The sequence below is a fragment of the Cynoglossus semilaevis genome, chromosome 14 (genome assembly GCF_000523025.1).
Source record: "Cynoglossus semilaevis isolate Cse_v1.0 chromosome 14, Cse_v1.0, whole genome shotgun sequence".
NCBI lineage: Eukaryota > Metazoa > Chordata > Actinopteri > Pleuronectiformes > Cynoglossidae > Cynoglossus > Cynoglossus semilaevis.
This window is the reverse complement of record NC_024320.1, coordinates 24,578,725-24,600,970: the sequence shown is the minus strand read 5'-3', so window position 1 is coordinate 24,600,970 and position 22,246 is coordinate 24,578,725. Positions and strand designations below refer to the sequence as shown.

General features: G+C 40.7%; 1 protein-coding gene across 1 annotated transcript in view; it reads right to left on the bottom strand.

Moving 5' to 3' along the window:
- The window catches only part of LOC103390248 (mediator of RNA polymerase II transcription subunit 13-like), a 90,024-nt gene that overhangs the window by 62,441 nt on the left and 5,337 nt on the right, over positions 1–22,246 (bottom strand). Inside the window, exon 2 of the mRNA XM_008326032.3 lies at positions 138–375. Coding sequence (XP_008324254.1) covers positions 138–375 — 238 coding nt within the window. The remainder of the gene's footprint in view (positions 1–137; positions 376–22,246) is intronic.

Genomic DNA, 22,246 nt, shown 5'->3' with positions numbered 1-22,246 from the left:
GTGTTCCAGCCGGCTGGCTCCAGTCCGTGACAGAGCCGTATGGAATTCCAGGGAATGGTGGCACGTGTGGCAGAGCGAGGCTGTGATTGAGAGTCAGAGGTCTCCCCCCCCCCCCCCCCCCCCTCTGTGTTTCTTACCTTCCAGCTCCTGATGAATGACATCAGCGAGGTTAGGCTCCTCCCCCCACCAGAAGATCCACAGCTCTTTGGCATCAGGCTTGATTTTGCGTCTCCACACACACAGCAGGTTTGCCTGCACGCAGCGCATGAAGCTGCGCAGGACCGGGTCGTCCTGGGCCGGCGCCGAGATCACCGGCCCGTATTCGCCGCTGCTGCGAAAGCTGTAGCAGCGCCATTTAATGCCCGTCAAGTCCGCCTGGAAGAAAAGAGAAAAGTCATCATCATCATCATCATCACGCTGTGATTCAAACATTGGTGTTTATGATATGTTCATTAAACATGAAGAGCGCATCAGAAAATATTTCATTTAAAAACGTTAAAAGTTTTTAAGTTTGGCAGTGGTGGCTTTGTGGTTGAGGAACCAAACTTGGGTCTGGAGGGTTTAAGGTTCGAGTCCACCAGCTGCCAAGGTGCTCTGAGCATGGCACCCTCGCCACACTCTGCTGCTATGGCAATTAAGCTGAATATCTGAGGGACGTCCGATATTAACTTTTTGCAGATATCCGATATGCAAATATTGTCCAAACGCTTAATTTACGATTCCGATATCAACCAATACCGATATAGGCCTGGTAATATTTCTTCAATTATCTGTATGAGTATGGCCAAATATCTTCAGGTAAATTGCTTGTAGAAAAATCTCAAGAAAACTGAAAAGCAAATAAAAAGTTTTCTGGCTAGCCACTATAAGACTGTTTAAAAAATAGCTAAAAATATATCCCAAAATGACTTTTAGTTATCTTTCAGTTAACTGAAAAGAAAACTGAAAGAAACACAGCAAAAGAAAAAAAAAAAAAGTACAAAAAGCAAGCTGGATGATGACTAAAACTTAGCGATAGCAACAACAACTCTTCCTGAATCTAAGTAATAGCAGCATATATTTGCTAACTTTTGCAAATACACTGACAAAATCATGTAAAAGCTAGTATCCAGATACACTGGACTCATTTAGAGTCTTTGGTGAAACTCTCCTCAGGCAGAAAGACAGTGATTTGATGATTAGCCGTCAGTTTAATTCATATTTTTATCTCCGGCTTGTTTACACCGACTGAATCCTTGTGTAAATGTTTAACTACATTAGACGTCTCTCTGTGAGTTGTGCCGTTACAACCTTATTTAACTGATAGCGTCGGTCAGAGCCGCTGTAAAGACACAATAAAATGTGTGTAAGTGTGGAGCGGAGAGGAGGTTCGAGAGTCACAGGCGGAGGCATTAAGGATGGCCTTGAGTGAAATACAGCAGAATGAATGACTACGGCAGAGACGGCATTGAAATACAGGTGGCTACAAAGAGCCGGAGAGACACCGGAGGAGGAAACGGTGTCGGCTGGATTCCAGCCCAACAACTGACTTCTCCATTTAATCTGATGAGATGAAAGGTGTGGGGTGGGTGCTGCCTGTGGCACGTATGGGCGTGGAGTCTGTTTACGGGAGCGAAGGAGCCACAGAAGGTAAACGACCACAGTGAAGAAAGGCGACCACACAGTCAGACGAAAACATGAAATGAAAACATCAGTGACCTGGTCCCGGTTCTAGAGTTCAGAGTAGAGAACGTAGATTTGGGAGGGTTCCTGTTAAGATCCAAGCTCTTTGATGTGAAACAGTTCTCTTTCCAACATCGTCTAAGGCAGGGGTGTCAAACTCATTGCCACTGGGGGGAGAAATCAGCCATACAGTTCCCCTTGCAGGGCATGTTGTAAATGGTAGACTGTATAGCTGTAACAATAACGTATTAATAAATGTTTCTGCAAATGATAATTATTTTTTCAAGTTACAAATATTGCTCATTGCTGTGAAATAAAAACAACTTTTAATCTATCAGGTTGAGAAACTCTGCTGCATGCAGTTTTTTAAGCTCTCACGGGCCACACAAAACGACTTGGCAGGCCACGTTTGGCCCCCGGGCCTTGAGTTTGACACGTGTTCTAGGGAATTGAATTGAATTTGAATTGAAATGAACTGAATAATGTATTAAGACATTGATTAAACACAACAGGTTACACATACAGTTAAATCCTGGTTCACAGAAGGCTGAGATACTGATCCACCAATAAGAGCATTTGGAACTGATGTAGTGAAAACAACATAAGGCACCAGGTTCTTACACGAACATCGTCTCCTCCAAGGGGGCCGAGTTCTAATTTGTTACAGTCTGAATTAATACTTCTATGAAACATGAAACAGAGTTGATGCTAACAAATTTTCCTAATCTTTTTGCTCAGGAATTCGTTCTTCTCGTAATTATTCTTTCTATGTTCCCTAATCTTTTTGCTCAGGAATTCGTTCATCATTAGTCATCTTTTTCTAATGAATCTTAATTATTCTTTCTATGTTTCTGCTTTCTGTTAAACACCTGCAACACTAAGGAACCCACTCCTCCAACCCTGTAGGTGGCAATATTATACCTAAAAGTTGTTTGCTAGTTGCACAGAGGGTGCAAATGAGGTAAGTAGTGACGTTAGCTCGCAAAAAGCTTTGGTGAACAGTGAGGGAAGACAACATCTTGCGTTGTCGCCACAGGCTCAAACACCAGAGCTAACATAATATACATAAATATACACAGAGTATTCACTATTCTGTGACTGTAGTAAAGTGATGGAAAAACGTACAGAGAAATGTGAAAATCAATTTGTTTGGTTTCAGTTAATTTGTTTGTCTATTCATTCCTTCAGTCGTCAAACAAAATTAATTTCGGAAGAAAAATGTGTTTGCTGCGACAAATATTACTCTTCGCTTAAAATGTCATTAATTTAGACGAATTAACTACCAAACCTTTTTAATTAATTGGATACATTTTTAATCATGTTTTCCCACCAGTCAAACATTTGATGACAACTGTGTGCTTGAAAAACTTTTTTTTGAAAATAGGGTGTGTGTGTGTGAGTGTGTGTGTTTCCAGCTGTGAGGAACACTTGTGGGACACTGACCCAGACAATAAGCTACCAGAGAGGAGACGAACTGGTGAGATGTTAAATTAATAGAGCGAGTTTACCACCACAACAACTAGAAAGTAGCTGTATGCAAAACAGTCAGGTAAAGTCAATTCTAGTTAGCTAGATGTTAGCTAACACCTTCCAGTATGTTGCGCTGCTCATACTTCTGAATTCAAGCTGATTGTTGGTTTACACTAGATATATATATGAGCTCATTTCTAGCTTATTAACTGCTAAGATGCTAATTAGCTTAGCAGGATGATTTTATATTACTTTGATTTCCAAATTTTGAGCTGTTTAACAATTTGGCTATGTTGTTGTGGCTACGTTTTCAATAAAATAGCATTCACTTTTAGTTCACTCTGTTAGTCCATGTGTTCAGGGACTAACTTTCAGTCATCGTATTTAGATTTTTGTTTGGTTTCTTTTCGCTATAATTTGGCTAACCCTAGCCTTCGCTTTTATTTTAGCATTTGTCTTGTTTCTTTTCAATAAGTTGCTGACTGTTTTCTTTCAATGAAGGCTAAATTTTAAGAAATTTAAAATACTATATGGCAGTGTCTTACTTTTATCCAACTTGAATCCTTTTAGCTATCATCGCTTATGTGGGCTAAGTATCTTACAGTGTTAGCTATGAGCTAACTTTGTTAGCCTTGTTACAGTAAATTTATTTTTATTATTTATTTTGGTTGTCTAAGCTATTATTCGAAGAGCTTTGATTTTAGTTTAAATACATATTTTAATAGTTTTCTTCTTTAATTAACACCAGTCCAGTGTGTTTTTCTCCTGTGTATGAAAGGCAATTACATTTGAGGTAACATCATCGACATGACAAAATATTTAGGTACTGCAGGCACTAGAGCACAGCATGGAGAGAATTATTTCAGAAGACTGAAAAAGATTCAAATCCATGTGAATTTTATATATTTTTTCAATTTTATTCCTGAACCTCATCTAATTGGTGACCTACGTCTAAAAACAGATCAGTTTACAAAAGGAAAAACAAAATCTCTGCAGCTCAGATGATGATGAAGAAAGGTACTTTTACGTGTGCATGGACATGTGACCTCAACAGAAACAGGTTTGTGCGCTAAAATATGAATCTGACTCTTTGAATTAAACATTTCCTGGAACACACTTGCTGCAAGATACAGTGGAAATCAAAAGCAAAGACAAAGACGGCGTGTCATGAGAGATATAAACATCAGTGCTGTGATAAAGCCCAGCCCTAAAATTAGCCATGACAAGGTCAAGGATGCAGTTTCTCCTAAAGCAAAGAGGAAGACATCTGCTCTCACTGCCTCATCACTCCCCGTCAATGTCAAGAGTTCCTGCAGTGTTTGACACAGCTGTCTGCTGCTGCTGCTGCTGCTGCTACTGAAGCAGGAGCCAAGAGGTGGAGGGACCAAGTGTCTTTTTTTATTTATAATTCATTCATTCTGGTTTCATGAAAGACCAACAGATACTGTATAAAGAAAACTCCAACTTTTTTTTTTCTAATATTTACTTTTTAGTGTATAAAGAAAACTCCAACTTTTTTTTCTCTAATATTTACTTTTTTCTGATCACAAAAAAATAGCAAACAACCATCAACACAGAGAGCTGTGCAGTACGAGTTGAAATGAGCCTTTCATATGCTGCGTGGAAACGTATTCTATAGATAAATGTTCCAGAGCACTTGGTATGATATTTTGAGCATTTTTGAGAGTAATATATCATCAACTCCCTCTATAGGCTATATATAATGTATAATGTCAAATGACAAACACTGACAAATACTCTTGGTTATTCAATGGGGATGGATGGATGGTTGGATGGATGATAGATGGATGGATGGATAGATAGATACTTGACGACCATACTTGATGAGACACGTCTTCAACAACCACCTGCATTTCCTGGTGACTAAATATCTGTGTCGTCTCTGGGCACAAACACAGGTGCGGTGAGAACAGCACTAACACAATACCCTGCTGGACTCCCGTGGTGCAGAGCTGCAACAGGAAGAGGAATTCACACACAAAATACTGCAGGAGCATGTGTGCAGTACACACGGTACTGCAGTAGAAAAATCAACATGCACATCAGACTTGCTCTAAAAACTCGGAGGTACATCAGGACACGGGTATATTTTGGAGCTTATGTCCAGTAATTTTTCACTGATGACAGCTAAGCAGTTGTTTCTGTCCTCTGTCTGCACACACACACACACACACACATCATCCATATTTATAGCTGCGTTTTACCGTGTGAGTTTCAGGGCTACACTCTTTGTAAGAGGGGGAAGAGAAATGAGAGTGAAAACTGCCAAATATGTGAACAACAAATCACTGGAGTGAAGTAAACCCTGTCCCGTCAGAGAAAACAACCGTGCATTTCTTCAGCTATAACTCCATCATCCTCAGCCTTTTTTTTTTGTAATTAATGGATCATTTTAAATGTTTTTTTTTTTTTTTTTTGTAATTAATGGCTCATTTTAAATTTTTCATTAATAACATTCCCAGGGTCCAGATTTGGGGGCAAGAAGAGGTCAGTTGGTCGGGATCCTTAAATGTTTTAGCCTAATTAGGACAAAGGAGGAGTTAATATGAGCCAAAAAGATTTTCCTCAAAAATAACTCAATTCTAGTTCGATCACAGCGAGAACAAAGCCGATCTGAGCAAAAAGAAAAATTAAACTCCAATCAAAGCGAATAACATGTTCGCATTAACAGAATAAATAGGAACAAAGCCTCAGAAATGAGAGCAAATTTGTCTGATTTACACAGAACAAAAACCTGCTACAACAACACGCTGACAACAAAAAGTAGCGCTAATAATAATACAGCTCAAAAAACGTTAGTTTAACCAAGGTTATACAGTTATGATAAATGAGCTAAAAATCGATCACAGTAAGCAAAGTTTACAGCAAACTTATCAATTACAGCATCAAAACAAATGTTTAAATATATATAAGTATTTAATATATTATACGGCTTTCACTTGAAATCTGATGAATCGTCGTGCAGAAAATATATAATATCAAATATATGACCTGCGGGCCAAATATGGACCGCTAGGAGGTTCAATTTGGCCCTCTTGATGAAATTTGAAAGTAAAAAAAAAACACTTAATCTTCACGATGTTTAGTAAAATTATATTTCATCAAATACGAAGATTACGAATTAGCGTGTTTATTTTTGGTGTATGTACTTATGTACTGTACAGTAAACCCTTGTTTTTCGCGGGGGTTACGTTCCAAAAAGAACCCGTGATAGGCAAAATCCGTGAAGTAGAAATCTTTATTTCTACTTCATTTGTGAAATCTTTATTTCACAAATAAAGTAAAATAAAAGTACTTTAGAAACGTTTCAACAAATAACTTCTGTAATGTACTGTCAAATAATAATTTTAATCATCAACGTGAACAGAAGGCTTCAAATTGCGGAGATTAGCACCGCCCACCGTGAACGGGAGAAAATTAAAAATGATTATGAAAAAAATACAAATTACCTGGTCTTGTTGCGGGCAGTTGCAACCCTTTTTGAATCCTTATTAAAACTTATTGCTGCTGTCTTCCTTATGTTTTTTTCTTCCTTCTTTATGGAACGAACGGAAGATTCATTAATTCCATAATGCCGACCTACAGCCGCATAGCTTTTACCTTCATTTAGCATGTCCAATAGTTTTACTTTATCACCGATAGACAGCATCTTCCGCTGCCTTTTGGTCCCTACCGCAGGTACTTTTGCCGGTCCAGAGCGTTTTGTCGACATTATGGGGTTTGATAAACTCGAAATTGCAAGAGAATTTGCACGTACGTAATGTCAATTTGGCAAGCTGTTTTACGTACGTGTACATATTAAACCGCAACGTTATTGGCGCACAGGTAGAGAAGAAGCGGAGTGACTTTTTAGCCAATCAGAATGCAGAACACAATGCACGATGCAAATCCGTGAAGTAGCGAAACCGTGAAAAGTAAACCGCGTTATAGCAAGGGATCACTGTATTCATAAATATATACATATATGTAATATATATATATATATATATATGTATGTATGAAGAATATCCACAGGTACTTGAACAATACTGGATCAAATATACAGTATATCCACAGGTTCCTGCCGAGAACCAAAGACCAAATCAAGCGTTGTCCCCGGCAGCAGCTTCTGTCTCTTTTATAAATCACCACATGGTAAAAAGGCTAACAGGTCAAGGAAGAGAAGGCAGATTTTGTTTCGCTGTCGATAAAGCCCACTCCCTTCCAAGCCTCGTGTTCTGCAGGTTGGCTGGTTCAATTTCTGATTGAGTGCAGGAGCAGAAACAAAAGTTTTTCCTTCCACCGCTAAGACCCACCAAAGCTGTGACCTTACCCTCACCTCTATTATCTTCCTCGTCTCCACTCGCGCTCTCATCTCTCAGCTCTCTCACTGTCACACAGGCCTATTGAATACACCAGGACTATCTCTCCAGCTCCGGCACACACGCATGCTTTTTTTTTCGCCGCTCCTCAGTCATTTTTTCACTCCCCTCTTTGTGTCTCCTCGTCTAATAAACAGAGAAAAGATAACGGCTAACCATATGTTTCCAGAATTGTTTGCTGCCAAGTCAGCGGATGCGGAAAATTGCGCTCTTTTTCTTTTATCTCATTTAAATCTGTTTTTTCAGGCAGAATGGAAATCTGTTCTTCTGCCTCTGGGATTGATTTGTTCCCCGTTACTAAAAATGTCTGTGTAAAAAGCAACATTACTGTAAAAAAAATGACAAGTTGGAGCCTATTCCATAAATCTCCTGCTCAGAGGGCCCCAGCACCCTGACCAGAGGTCAACCCCGGGACACCAGACACGCGTTAACAATCAAACGGAAAATGTGACAGACAGGACATCAATCGGCAGCGCACATACTGATCAACACAAACATCAGTTTATAAGGTCCGATCCCTGAGAGCTTCACAGAAGATCATATCGGGATTTTCTCGCTGCTAAGGTCAGACAACGCAGTATTTTATCCGTGATGATGGTCACGGTGTCAGATTGATGGTCACGCAGCCATAAATCTGTAGTTTGACAGACGTGTTCGACAGATGACAGTGTGGCGATCGGCCTGGCCAATAATAACAACCGGTGTAATGACACAGTTCTACCAGTAGGTATCGAAACAAGTCAAAGAAAAATGAAAAATCCAAACGATGGACATGGATCTCTCATTTTTTTCTAAGGCCATGTTGATGAAACCATATTCTGGGTTTTCATTTAAAACTTCAGTTTTAAATCCAGATTAAATAACAATGGTTTTAATATCTGTGGATGTGTGAACATTGGAAACCAACATGTTGTGTTTTAGGTCAAAGGCAGCGTAAAAAACCCGCTTAAAAGTCAGTTTAAAAAAAAAGTCAAATTTGGCCTAAAATTCAACATAATGGTGACATTTGACCAAAAGAAAAAAAGGAAAAACATGGCTTGAAGTTTGTTGGCAGATTATCCAGAATTGGCTACTGTTGGAGAAGGCTATCAAAGTCAAAGTCTAAAAAGTCAAATTTGCTTAAAAGATTGCTAAAGGTTAGCTGAATAGTTGCTAAAAGTTGAAAAAAAAACTAAAAGAAAAAAAAGGATAATAACTTTAAAAACAAAGTGAAATCGTCATAGTAATTGGCTTCTCTTTTGAGATTTGGGAGCAGGTGGAATCGAACCCCAAACCATTTTGAAAAGACTCCGTAATAACGGTGATAAAGTCTCGTTTCCATTAGAAAGGCAGTTGACGGCGGCTTTGATCCAGCGTCTCAGTGGCTGTAGGGCCGCTGTATCACAGCTGACAAAGAGAGTCTGTGAAGCACCACATGAGAGCGAACGTTACTTCTTTAGGAATCTCACAGCAGCATAAGAGGCTCGCAGTCTGATAGTCTGACAAAGGAGGGCACTTTAGACAATTGAGAGACGGCTTGTATCAGCAGTTTTACCTCCTTTACTCTGGCACGGGCAAAACACTTACCCTATCACAGAGGCATAGGTTTCTCATCAACGTCAAATCTGCTGACAAGCTGCCAATATTTGGGCTGTGATGGCTGTAAGACCTGAGATAAGGCTGGACTTCATCAGACGCACGAGAAACACCATCAGCTCGTCTCTGATTCAACGTCAGAAATGAAGGAAAACTGTATTATTTCTAAACAAAACTTTGAAGATGATTTACTCCTTTATTAAGATCTGGATTCTTTTTAACTTGTTTTATGCTACAGTCAAGAGTCGTCATATTGTTTTTTCCATTTTGCACTATATACGTGGATACATAATATAGAGAATATTTGTCAAATTGGTCACACGTTGGCAGCAGAATTCACCGGGTTAGCTAATTGTATAAATACTGTATTTTCCGGTAAAATATCAGGGTTTGACCTCCAGTCGGTTTGACCTACATTTTGTTGCTAAGTACAATTAGCAAAAAATAAGTCTAATCCTAGAGAGACGCTAAAACATTTATTTTTTTTACAAGACACGCTACCAGACTGATTTTAGTAGACATTTGTATATATGACATGTGAGAGTCCAGAGGTCGGACACTGGTCAACTGTGTCCGATGAAGGACCACAGACCACGTGTTTAGTCCGTCAAACTGAAAACAATTGATTCGCATCATTTTCGTGACCCACAACCTCCAGTTTGGTCAGGTCTGCTCCCTTCACAGAAGAACAGACTTTTGTGCCCAACAGTAACACTGACCACCACAAACTACAGTAGTGCTGACCAGCTGGGAATTGTGGGTAAAATGTGACAAAAAAGAAAAAAGTGTGGCTTTCTTGAGAAATGTTGAACATACATTTGTACATGGTGCCAGGCCCAGTTCATTATAAAACGCAAGTCCTTACAATATATATATATAAATATATTATATACAGTATATGGGGGGGGGGTCCCTGGTCTATTTCTCAAGGGTTTGTGGGTCCTGTTGAAGACTATAGCAGTAAATGTTGAACAAATCCCAACCATAAACTGGAAAAAGACCATTTCATAATAAGGGACCTGTCCTTACAGCAAGATCACTATAGTAGGTCACTGGTTCGATTCCCGGTCGAGCTTTCTGTAAAGACTATGTTCATCTTGTGTGTGCATGCTTTTTGGGTTTTTTTTGGTATTTCTTCCCAACTTCAGAAAAATGAACCATAGGTGTGAATGTAAGTGTGAATGTATGTGTGAATGGTGTATGTCTGTATATGTGGCCCTATGGACTGGATATGGACTGGATAACTGTCCGGGGTTTACATTGCCATCGCTTATTGCCAGCTCGGATTGGCTCAAATCGGAAAAAAATTCAGACAAATCATAGTTGGCGTGTGAAAATCACACCAAAAATGAGCTAAAAATCTAAAAGAGAAAGAACTGATAGGTCAACGTCTCATCAAAATCAGTTTGAAGGAAGTTACAGTTTGGGGCTGCATTTCACCCAGTGGTTAGGCGGAACCTCAACCAGCAGACTGGACCATTAACGACCAGTGATGTTGTTGGATACCAATTTGGAGACGACGTTTTGGCCTAAAATTTTCTTCCGTGGCACACAGAGATGATAAGGACTCGAAACAATGCCATAAAATATGCCAAGTGTTACCAGCAGGTCAATAATCCTGAGCACTAGGGCCAACGCCAACACTGTAAAGCACAGAATCTCTGTGTAACACAGTCTCAAAAGTCTGAGTAAAACACACTAATGTGGGTTGATAACCACTGCCCTGAAGCAGTGATCGGTATTTCTTTCTGTCAAGTGAAGTCTGAATATATTCTGAAGGTTGTGTTTTACATATGAAATTTTCATTAATTCCACTCTGCTATGCTCACTCACTCACACACACACACACACACACAGAGAGAGAGAGAGAGGGAGAATCTCATCAGGCATTCTTGTCATTTTATCTGAGTGGAATCAACCTTCGCTGTTTACCGCTCACTGTGTCACATTCACATCAGAGCAGCTTCTCATTGGAAACACTCAGCTGTCAAAGCACAGGCTGCCTTTGATCACGGAGCAGCCACAGAAACGTATTTGTCCCCGCGCCGCGTGATGACCGTAACGGTTCTTCAAAAGTGCATCTTCGTCAAGAGAGAAACAGTCATTTAGAGCATTTCCTGACAGCCGATCGGTGGGAAAATAAATAATTAACTCATTGTCGCCGATGCTGCGGGCTACGCAGCGTGAAATCCTGGTGAATGCCACTGTTCATGATGGGAAAAGGACAGAATTATTGACTGGGTTCTTTGTTTAAACAACACCGGTGGCCGTGCCGTGAACAGCAGCCGCTGGTGGAACTGAAGGATTAAACTCCACCTGATCAACAAATTAGCCAGAAGAAAAATACAAATGTCACCAATCACTCTCTTCCTGACTGGTTAAAACTCATTTGACTTGACACAATCTAAAACTGAGTCAGCAAAATAAAATACTTTTATGTCCTGGATCTGACTCAAAGAACAAAATAAAATAAATTAAAATAAATTAAATTAAATAGTACAGTGCTCGTGTTTTAGTGAATAAAATGAGAGATCTGTCTCAGACATTTTTGACTTACGCTTCTATTTAAGAATATGCCGTCACGCTACATTATATGCCGAAGACGTCTTTGTTTACATTCTCCAGTTGTTCACCATACATTAGTGCTACATTTGCTTTCTTTAATTTGTGTTGGGTTTTTTTTTTTTTAACTTTCTGCCCTTCATTACAGCTTCCAGGCAGAAGTCAAACTTTATGGATTTTTTTTATGTCCTGAATTATGATGTTAGCACTGTGTTAGTTATGTAGGAACGGAATTCCGATGAACGTCGAGGACACTCTATAGTACCTACAGGGGGCTCTCGACTTTTCAACTGTGTGTATAAAATGCTACATTTAAATGAACAAGCAGGCTAACAATATTACTCTAGTTCACTTGAATTTCATCGGCGCTGCTAAAGGGTAGCATTCTGGGAACTCCTGACTGAACACATTGCTAGTTTGTTGGCTAGGCTACAAAGTTAGCAGCAGAAGTCACCGGTTAGAGGAGCCAGTGGCAGAAACCTGAACAGGCAACGACTCCCCCTTCATCAATTAACCCACCGAAATCAAATTAACCCACAAGGAGTCGTGCTCCCCTCTGGCATTTTACGCCACAAATGAAGAGCGATGCACATTACTGCACTCGTGCGGGAGCGGCGGCGACACAAAAGCACTAAACAGGTGTAGAAAAAAGGCCTCTGGGGCTGCAGACACTAAACAGATGCTTTTTCTCTGCCTTCTGCCGCCACCTTTACAAGTCCCTGCAAAACAAGGGACCGTCATTTGATCTGTGTTCTGCTGTAGCATCCAGCCCTGGGAGGTGAGCAAGCCAAGCGACCTAATTAGAGCAGTGAGAGTCCCCAGGGCTGAGTGACGGATAGACCTGCCAATCACACTGCGGAAAGCCTCCATCAAGCCGTGACTTCTCACCTGACACAAAGAGAGGCGGGAGGAGGGAGCCGGCGACGGCGAAGGACCAATGAGGACAAAGAGAGGGACACCGTGTGCAGATGCACTGACGCATATAAAAGACCGGAGAACATCCTGGGCAGATACGGCCGCGGTGAGCTGCAGCGTCAGACCGTTCTCTGAAGTGTAAAGGTACAGACCACAACGGTGGCCCTGCTGGGCCTAAATTATTAACACACAAATAAATAACCAAGTGGACAACGTTCGCCGTCTCTGATGGAATTTAATTAAACTTTGAAAAAGCCACAGGGGAGGAGGAATGAGAGAAACAGATGCAGACAAAGACAGGAAAAAACTCAAGAATTACAAAGAAAAAAAAAAGAGGAGTAAAAACAGTTGCTAGGCAACATACAACATCTGTGGAGATTCAGCAGAGGATTCAGTTTTTGAGATTTTTATCTCCACGGTTACTGTAAAATAAAATAAATAACAGCATCATCTTTCACACATTTTTGATTTCCCTAACTCTCAGGGTCAGTGTTGGTTTTATCTACGCTGCGCCTCTGGATGTTGTCTGTCCCTCAGGACGTCAGGCTGAAATCAAGTACCGTATTTTCTGGACTTGTTTTCATCCGTTGGATGGGTTTCGACTTATACTCAGGTGCTACTTATACGTATATTAAAATATATCATTTCACATGTTTGTTTGTTTTTTTCAACATGGTGAGCCGCTAGGGGGCACTCTAGGCATGTGTACCAGTATCTGCTACTCCTGTACCAATGAAAATTTACATTTCGTTATTTTCACAGCAAGAGCCGCTAGAGGGCACTGGTGCGACCTATACTCCGAAGCGACTCATATCCTTTTTTTATTATTTCTTCTTCTAAATTATGCTCATTTTTTCTGGCTGGTGCGCCTTATAGAGCAACTTATAGTCTGGAAAATTCGGTACAGACACCACCGACCAATCACCAAAGTCCACAGGTTTATCAGGGTCTGGTCTGTCAACGCAGTACTTTGTCCCCTCTGGTACTACACACTTGTGTAGTACCTTCTCCAGGACAGTGGGTCCCATTCATTCTCTAAGTTAAAAGCTCCTGTTCTCAAACATGTTTTTAGACGTACGTGATTCAGATTTGAAGAGTTTCCTGAGAAGAAGGCGAAAGACTAACGGTGGAAAAAAATGTGAGTCAAATAGTTCTAAAACAGATGTTCAAATGGTGTCAATTTTCAGAAGTACCATATGTTGAGACACGCCTCTCAGGTGTCTCCCACAGCTTTCACTTTTATGGTTACACCTTTGTCGCACGTGGAGTGGTGTTACGTTTAATTTGAACAGATTCTCAGATGAAATATTAACAGTTTTCAATTAATTTTGGGAGAAAATGTCTTTTTTTTTTTTAATCAAAACATCTAGGAACTTCAAAATACACATTTCATATGACCTCGCCAGCCAAATATAATTACACCAGGGGCCAGATTTGGCCCGCGGCCCTGAGTTTGACACCTGTGCACTACATGATAGTGAGTACCAAACCCCTGGCTCAGGTCCCACTTCTGGACCACAAACCCTGCAACTAGATATCAACAACCACTTGAGTTTTCAATTAGTCTCAGAACATTGACTCTCTTTGTGTTAACAAACCGATTGTTTATTTTTTTTTTTTTTTTTTTTTTTTTTTAGCTAACGTGAATGGAATCTGGTTTCTTCTGGTAAATTATGACATTAATAAATTATAAAACTGCTAGGTGTGGCTCTAATTTCCTGAGAAAAACCATCTGACTCATATGGGTGAGGTGGGCGGTGTGAGGGGAGGCGGGGTTATCTGTAATAACATCCCAGTGTGAAAAAATCAATGTAGAAAAATTACAAGACAAATTACATTTTATTTATTTTTTTCCTAATGAAGTTTTTGCTCCATTTGGCCAATTTCAGGAGTGAACAGATCAGTGTGTACATGTCTGAGCCACCGTGCAGCGCTAACTGCACAGCTGCTGCACTGATTCATCCTCTAATAAAACTCACATTGTTCTCTGAGCGGAGAAGCCACGGGGGAAAAGACCGTTGGTTTCTGGTCATTTATCAGTAAACGCTCTCTTTGTCTTTCATCTTTCTTAGGGTTTCGCATAAAACTTCAAGGTTTGTCGATGCTAAGCTAACTTTTTACTCATTACCTCGGTATTTCGAAGCTAAACTAGGATTGTTTACAATATTATACTTAATAAAAACTAAAGTTGAAAAAAACTGTTTAATATGTATTTTATAAAACTGGATCTTTCTTGTAGTCACTGGCTAACATCTAGCATTTCATGCTAGCATTATTGACATTTAGCTTCCTTTAAGTTACTTTAACTTTCTTTAGGTTGACTTAAAGTAAAAAGTTTGCTCAGCTAAACTTCATCCATCTTAGCATTTTTCGTATTGTGAGCTAAATAACGGTCGCTAACTTTTAATGTTGTATTTTCACATACATTTATTAAATTAACTTATATTTAACTGACCTTTGTGCCACTCTCAGCTTCTTTTTTCTGAGCACTTGCCTGTCTGCCTTCAGTTTTGCACCTTTTGAAAATTGTTTGGCTACATTTTCGCTAATTAAAATTCATGGTCAAACCATTTGGATAACTACATATTTCAAATTACTGCTTTCACTATTTCACTTTGACTTTTTAAAAAAATGAGTTGTGAATTTTAATAGTTTAAGTTTCAATTGTATTTAGCCCCAAATTTAGCCTTTTTTTGTTTGTTTGTTTTGCTTTATTCTATTCTATACATTGCAGCTCAACAGGAGTCGAGTAAGAAAAGTAGAATGTACGAGTCGTGGATGCGTCTGTATGACACCACAGGTCACACCTGAACAGGTTTCAACCTGCTACTCTCCTGGCTGCCGTCTGTAATCAAATAATGTTTGCTTACAAAGGAGGAGTGGCAGCCAATCAGGGCTTAAACAGCAGATTTCACTGCATTTCTGCACACACACACACACACACACACACACTTGTAATGTAATCTAACTCCAGTACTGCTCTCACATCCATTCAGTCTTTTCAGCACACACAAAGGCACCGTGGCCTGTTCATATCACACCGTAACGCCGCCCTGCCTCAACACTCTTCCCCGCCGCCGTATCTGCTGGAGCACTTCACCAAACCCCCTCTGTCTCACTGTTTCACTGTTTATTCCACCGAGGAATAAAATTGAGCTGCAAAAATATCTGAAAAAAAAAACAAAAAACACCACGGTGCGTCTGATAAATTCTGAATAAAAGCTTCGTACGGGCAGCGCGGCGAGAATCAGTGCACGGCCAGTGTCTGTGAATCAACAGTCTGCACATAATGTGCTTGTTCTCATCAAGTGTCCGTCTGATTGGTCACAGATAATCCCTGTGTGGAACATGAACACATGATAATTAGGATTAGCAACAGAAGAGGCTAACGGCACCGCTGGTGTCACACCACACCCGCCTTCTGGTTTTGCATCTCTTAAACAATAAAAACACACACACACACACACACACACCTTAACCTAAGTGTGCTCTAACTGCAATTGAATGCCAGCCAAGCATGATATTGGCAAAGCGGTGCAGCTCACAGAAAGTATTTGCCCGGTTACGAGGCACGAGGCGATATGAAGAAATCCTCTTTGTCAGGTGAAGAGGAGGAAAAGAAAAGAAAGAAAAGAAAGACGTCTCCCCCAGGACTGAGCGAGGGACCAAAGTGGGAGAACACATGGACCCACAGCATCACTGTGGGCTGTTGTGGCTGCACTCTGTCCAGGAATACCAACCAAGACCTCCAGGTTAAAGAAAAAAAAATCGAATTTAATGTGAATTTAACTAAATGAGTTCACAGTTATGAACTAAGGAAGAAGCTGTACAACAGCCAGCGTTATTGAAAAGACAAAAATTAATAAAAATATATCAATGTTTGGCGGGACATTTGACAGATTTACGAAATGATTTTTTAACATTGGTAACAACATTTTTAACAACAACAAAACTTTAACTTTTTTTTCACAGTAGACTCTGATGGTGCCTTTAGGTCATATACATATATGTATTTGTCGATGGGTCAACACTCTTCTGGACAGACGCTTTGGGGGGCGGACACTCAAATAAAATGAAACAAAAGTCACATTTTTGTCTAAAGTTATTGGTTGATATTTATTGTCCAATCCAGTTGTGGATCAGTCCCCAGGCCACCAGTTGATTATTACTTCTTTAGATTATGATATGAAAAAAAAACACAAAATATTATGGGAAAACAGAACTAAGCAAAGGACCCTCAGTCTGGGTGCCAGGATTGACCCCAGGGTCAGACTGTGGACAGAACTAGATTAGGATTAGATACTGATGTTAATTGCTAATCCAGCTAACCAGCTAACTTTCCAACAGTCACAGACACTCCCCCTCCCATTCTTTCCGACCTCGCTTTCCCACTCAGCCTGCCGCCTCACTGTACACAAACGCGTGCGTGCAGGCTCTAAGAATAGTACACAGCTGGCACTGCAGGGCTTACATACTTTACACCGGAGCCACCGCGCTCCGAAACACTCCTGCCCGACAACCTGGTTCCTAATACTGGGTCCAGGAGCAGCGGCGGATCCTCGGCCTCCGCCCTCCACCCTTCCTCAGTGTGTGTGCCTTTGAACTGTTCTTCACCTCTGTGGCAGGGCCCTGACAAGTCCTCCTGCTCAGATACATGACTCCACTCTGGAGAATTTACCAGAAAAAAAACAAACACGTGGAGTGAAAACAGCAGCACGGAAAGCCCAGTCTTCCTGTTCCCAGCCCATACACCGCCCTATTTCTGTCAGTGGCTAACCCACGCTTATTCACCACTCACTTTGTTGTGGTGGGAAACTATTTGAGAGTGTGTGTGTGTGTAAGAATGCAGCATAATGTATGCACCGACACGCACACACACACAGGTGAGCCACTGCGTGGTCGAGTCCTAGTGCGATGACAAGGGATTCCCACCGCAGTGACAGAAGCAGATTAGTGGGAGGCGCCGCACTTAGAACTCACGGTAGAGCCGGAGCTAGCTGTCAAAACCAGCGGAGCCCAGAGCAGGTTGGGCGTAAAGGAGGGGAGCGGGGAGGCGTAGTGGGCCGAAGAGTGAGAAGAGCGAAGCAGATGGAGCTGCTTCATGGGCCACGCCGCACAAAACTGAGGCTGCTGCCTGTGTTGAGAGGACACGGCGGCGTGACACGCAGTGACGTAAATCGGTTAAAAGTCGATGACAAATGCGTGACAATTTGCGTCGGTTGAAATAAAAAAAACGAATCGCACAACAAAAAAGGAGTCAGCTGTTTACTCTCAAAAAGTCACTGGTCAAACCATGACACTACACACTCTAGTACAGTAGGTGGTGGTATGCGCCTAAAACCGTTGGCTGTGACCCGTTATTAAACCAAGATGTCAGGTCCCTAACGGCAGTGTTTCCCAAACTTTTTTTCTGGGGACCAATATTTTAAAAGTCATAAATTTTCGTGATCCAAGTCAACAGACATTATTCGTAAACTCCTGGGAAACATGATGCGAGACGACCCAATTACGGTATCTCTGACAAACTACCACCGTTTGATAAAACAAGCTATTTCTTTGCTAACAGTTTTTATCTTTAAATTACTTGCAGTTATTGATGACTTCTTGAAAGGAAACGTTTTCATACTGAGTAATATTTCGAGTATTTGACGCTGCTAACGTCTGACCCTGGTGGTCGTGTCTCATCAGTGCAGTGGTTTAACAACAGTTTCTTTCTCTTTTGTGTTACCTGAAAATTATTACCTCGTGGCCACAATATATACGATTCTCAAACCAAGGTCGGACAAATAGTGTTGTTTTTGTTATCACTACCAACACAGACATAATATCACTGTAAAAAAATACTACCCCAGCACTGCTGCAGTATCGACCACCATTTATTATGAGGCGATGCAAACGGTGTGTATTAAAAAGGACCCGATGACATGCTTCGTTCTACCGGCCTCGGCCGTTCACCTGCCATAAATCAGAAAAATGCTGCAAACGTTGATTCTTTCAGTGTCTTAGCAGCTGCACTGCTGCAGCTGGGGGGCAGCGTCCCAAGAACCCAGTTCAGTTAGAGCTGTTCTTGGTCCATCATGTTGTACCACAAGTTGTTTGTGGGCTAACTCTAGTGACTTATCAGCTCATTTCAGACTGATTTAGCTCTAGCTTTAGTTTTTGCCCATTTTCTCACGCTAACGCTAATTCATGGCAATATAATTTTGCTAAATTTTTGTGATTTTTTTTGTGAAGTGTGACTGACTGTATGGTTTAGCTATGAGCTGGTTTTAGCTGTGATTGGACTAATTTTATTTGGATTATAAATGTTATGTTGTTATGTTATGGCGAGAGAGAGAGAGAGAGAGAGGATTCATATGTATATACACAGATTTATATGATTACTTTCTAGACTTCTGTTTGTGTGCTCGCCATTTTTTGTCTATTTTAGCTACTTATAGGAAAATAGAGGAAATAAACTTTTACTAATTTAAGTAATTATTAACTTGTAATTATTTTTGGTAAAGTGGACAGTTGTTTTTCATGTTGAGACATTTCTGTGTATTTGTGAACTACTGTACATAATACCTGAGTTGGTCATTGTGGGCAATGTTTGCTGCTGTTAAGACATTTCCGTCCAACCTTTTGTTCGTATTTGAGTTTAACTTGTTTGTCATCTTTTGGATACGTGCTTCATTTCAGATTAACCTTTAGCTATTTTTGCTCAAATCTTCGCTCCCTCTTGAGACATTTCCAGGCTATTTTTCGCTCTCCCGTCTGAAGTTTTTGCTAGCTTGCGTCTGCTAAAAAGACTCGGCTGTTCACCGGCCATAAATCATGACACTGCTGTTAACGTTACGTAGCTTTACAATGCTTGTGCGATCGGTATTGGAACATAGTATGGCTAATGAGCAACTCTTGGTTGATCACATTAGACCTTCACTGGAGGACACTTCATTATCAGTGCTCCACTGCCTGGGCTGCTGTCGGGGGCACAGGAGAAGCCCTTTAATTAGGGTCCCTGTGAACTGGTACAATGAATGAGGGGTAAAGGAAGTACCCACTGCCTAACTTAGATTTAGTGAGTGCATGTGTGTTGCATTTGTGATACATATGTTTGCCTGGGAATGTGGGTGGGTTTTTTATCCCCGTCTCTAAGTCGCTGCCTGTGTTTGTGTGTGTGTATCTACAGTGTGATGCGTGTTTGAAGTCTGTCTCATGAGTCTGGATGGGTTACAGTGTGCAACACACACACACACACACACACACACACACACACACACACACACACACACACACACTCTGAGGCCTCCTGTGTCATGAGGCTCTTTACTGTCTCTTACTTGAGTTTCACGCTCAGACTGGGATTTGGTTTTATAGAAACCTGACCGGTCTACAGACAGATGAAGGTTCCTCTACTTAAAGCTGGTTTTCTAATCACTTTAGTTCATTTTTGACAAACTACCAGTACATTTCTAGATTTTTTTTTTTAATTTATTTATGTATTTATTGGCAGGGGTGGATTAATTTGGCTAACTTTAATATATCTATATAATAAATCTAATAGATAGATAGATTTAGCTGCTTCTTAGCTTTTCGGGGCTAACTTGCAGTAATGGGTCAAACCATTTATGGTTTAAAACTGTGTTGACCCATTTGTTGCTCTTCCTTAGGGACTGCTTCTGTTTTTTCTTCAGTCCTGGAACTTTTTTTTTAATGTTGCACATGTAATAGGAAAACACTGTTGATGTTGCATTTCCTACCGGGGTTGGACAATCAGGTTTGGCCATAAGCCAAACATGTTGGTGGAAGCCTCCACACAGTGGACGAGAACAAAAAACAAACGGCTAATTTAGTTAAAGTGAGTTATTTTACAGTCGTATTTTCTTAAATAAATGATCAATTTTTATTTTTATTTCCAAAAATTTCCAGAAATCTGTCAGGTCAGCAGGTTCTTCTTGTTAAACCATCAAAACTACACGTTGGCTACTCCTCCGTCCACCAACACCACTGTTTCCAGTTCACTCTGTTGGGGAAACATTTATTATGGCTATAAACTAGCAGTTACTGTTGACAATGTGGGTGTGAGAATGTACAAAAATAATAATGGTGTTAAAAAGTAGTACTACAACTATATTAACAAAACAACATGACAAGCAGGCCAGGTATCATTGGTGATGGGCCAATTTTGGTCCACATGCCGCCTATTGCGCTCCACCGTTCTATATGATAAAAGACATTCAAGTCAAGTCTCACATGCTCCAGAAGTCGAACTGGACCTTTTCCGTGTAGACTGTAAAAAGTTAGCCACAGTATAAGTTTTATGAGAGCATTAAATGCCTGTATGCTGAGAGTTTCAAGGCCCTTCCTCCTCCCTCCTCCTCCCCTGCCTCCCCCGTCTTTTCTCTGCTGGACTCTCTCTCTCTCTCACTCTCAGTTTCTCTCTGAAACAGGCTGAGGCTAGCAGTCAGGAAATGCACATCAGTCATAATACTTTCCTAAAATGAAAACAGATTCCGCTGCAGTCCTTCAGCTGCACTCCCTCTCCCTCTCCCTCTCCCTCTCTCTCTCTCTCTCTCTCTGTTTCAGAGCTGAAAACATTCCTCTGTTTCTCCTCTTCTCCTCCTCCTCCAACCTTCCCTCCTTCATCGCCACTCTTAACCTCAGCCACAGTGCCTCTTTACAGGCTTCTCCGTGTTTCATTCAGTCTCGAACAGTCACCATCTCAGCAGACAGTTGTTTAGTGGATCCTGTGATCTCGTCAATCTCAAGTATATGACACCCTCACCCTCACCCTCACCCTCAGCCTCAGCACACAACGAGGCATGACAGCGATCTGCTGCTTTTGTTTGCTTGGCACCCGTGCAGTCCAACAGAACGGGCCACCGGTGTTTTCTAAGGTAGCGTCTATAGTAATAGGCAGTAAATCAGCATGAGGGACGAGGTTAGTTCATGTTGGAATGCTGTTTAACAGGCTGTCAGAGCAGAGTGCTCACTTAGTAACACACACCGCCTTGATATGACAACACTGCCGCCACCGCCGCCTGCGGAGAAAGCTGACGAGGAAGTCGTGATACAGACTCAGGCTCCGTACCTGGAAATTTCCTTCAACATGTCCCCAGGTGACAAAACTTAAACCTGACCGGGTCTAAACCATATTATGCTATTTGTTAGGTATGCTCAAAGTAAGGCCAGAGGGCCAGTAGTGGCCCGTGGATGGGTCTTACTGTATGTAATCAGCGTAAATATTTCCCTTAAATTCTCAAAGTTAATCAATGTAGAGTCCGTTTTAGCAATTAGCAACACAATTTGGCTAAGGTGGAGCTATTCATGGCTAGCTTTTTGATGTTTTCTTAGCTAACTTGATGTTCTAGTAAGGTAACGTTTTAGCTATTCTTGGTTAAATATTTAGTTACAATTAAACTTTATTATATTTTTCTTCTTGGCTTTCATAGTACATCCTGGTTACTAACGTTTACAAATCTTTTACTAATTTTATGTTTTAGTGGTCAGTCACTTTTGACTAACCTTTTAGTATAATTTATGATGATAATCCTCATTATCATGATAATCTAATGTCTTTAAACTAACACGCTCCTGTTTATCTATTTTTGCTATAACAACTTATTGCTATATTTTGCTAGCGGTTAGCAATTCTGAGCTAACATCTCTTTTATTTCTAAGTGTATTTGCAGTAAAAA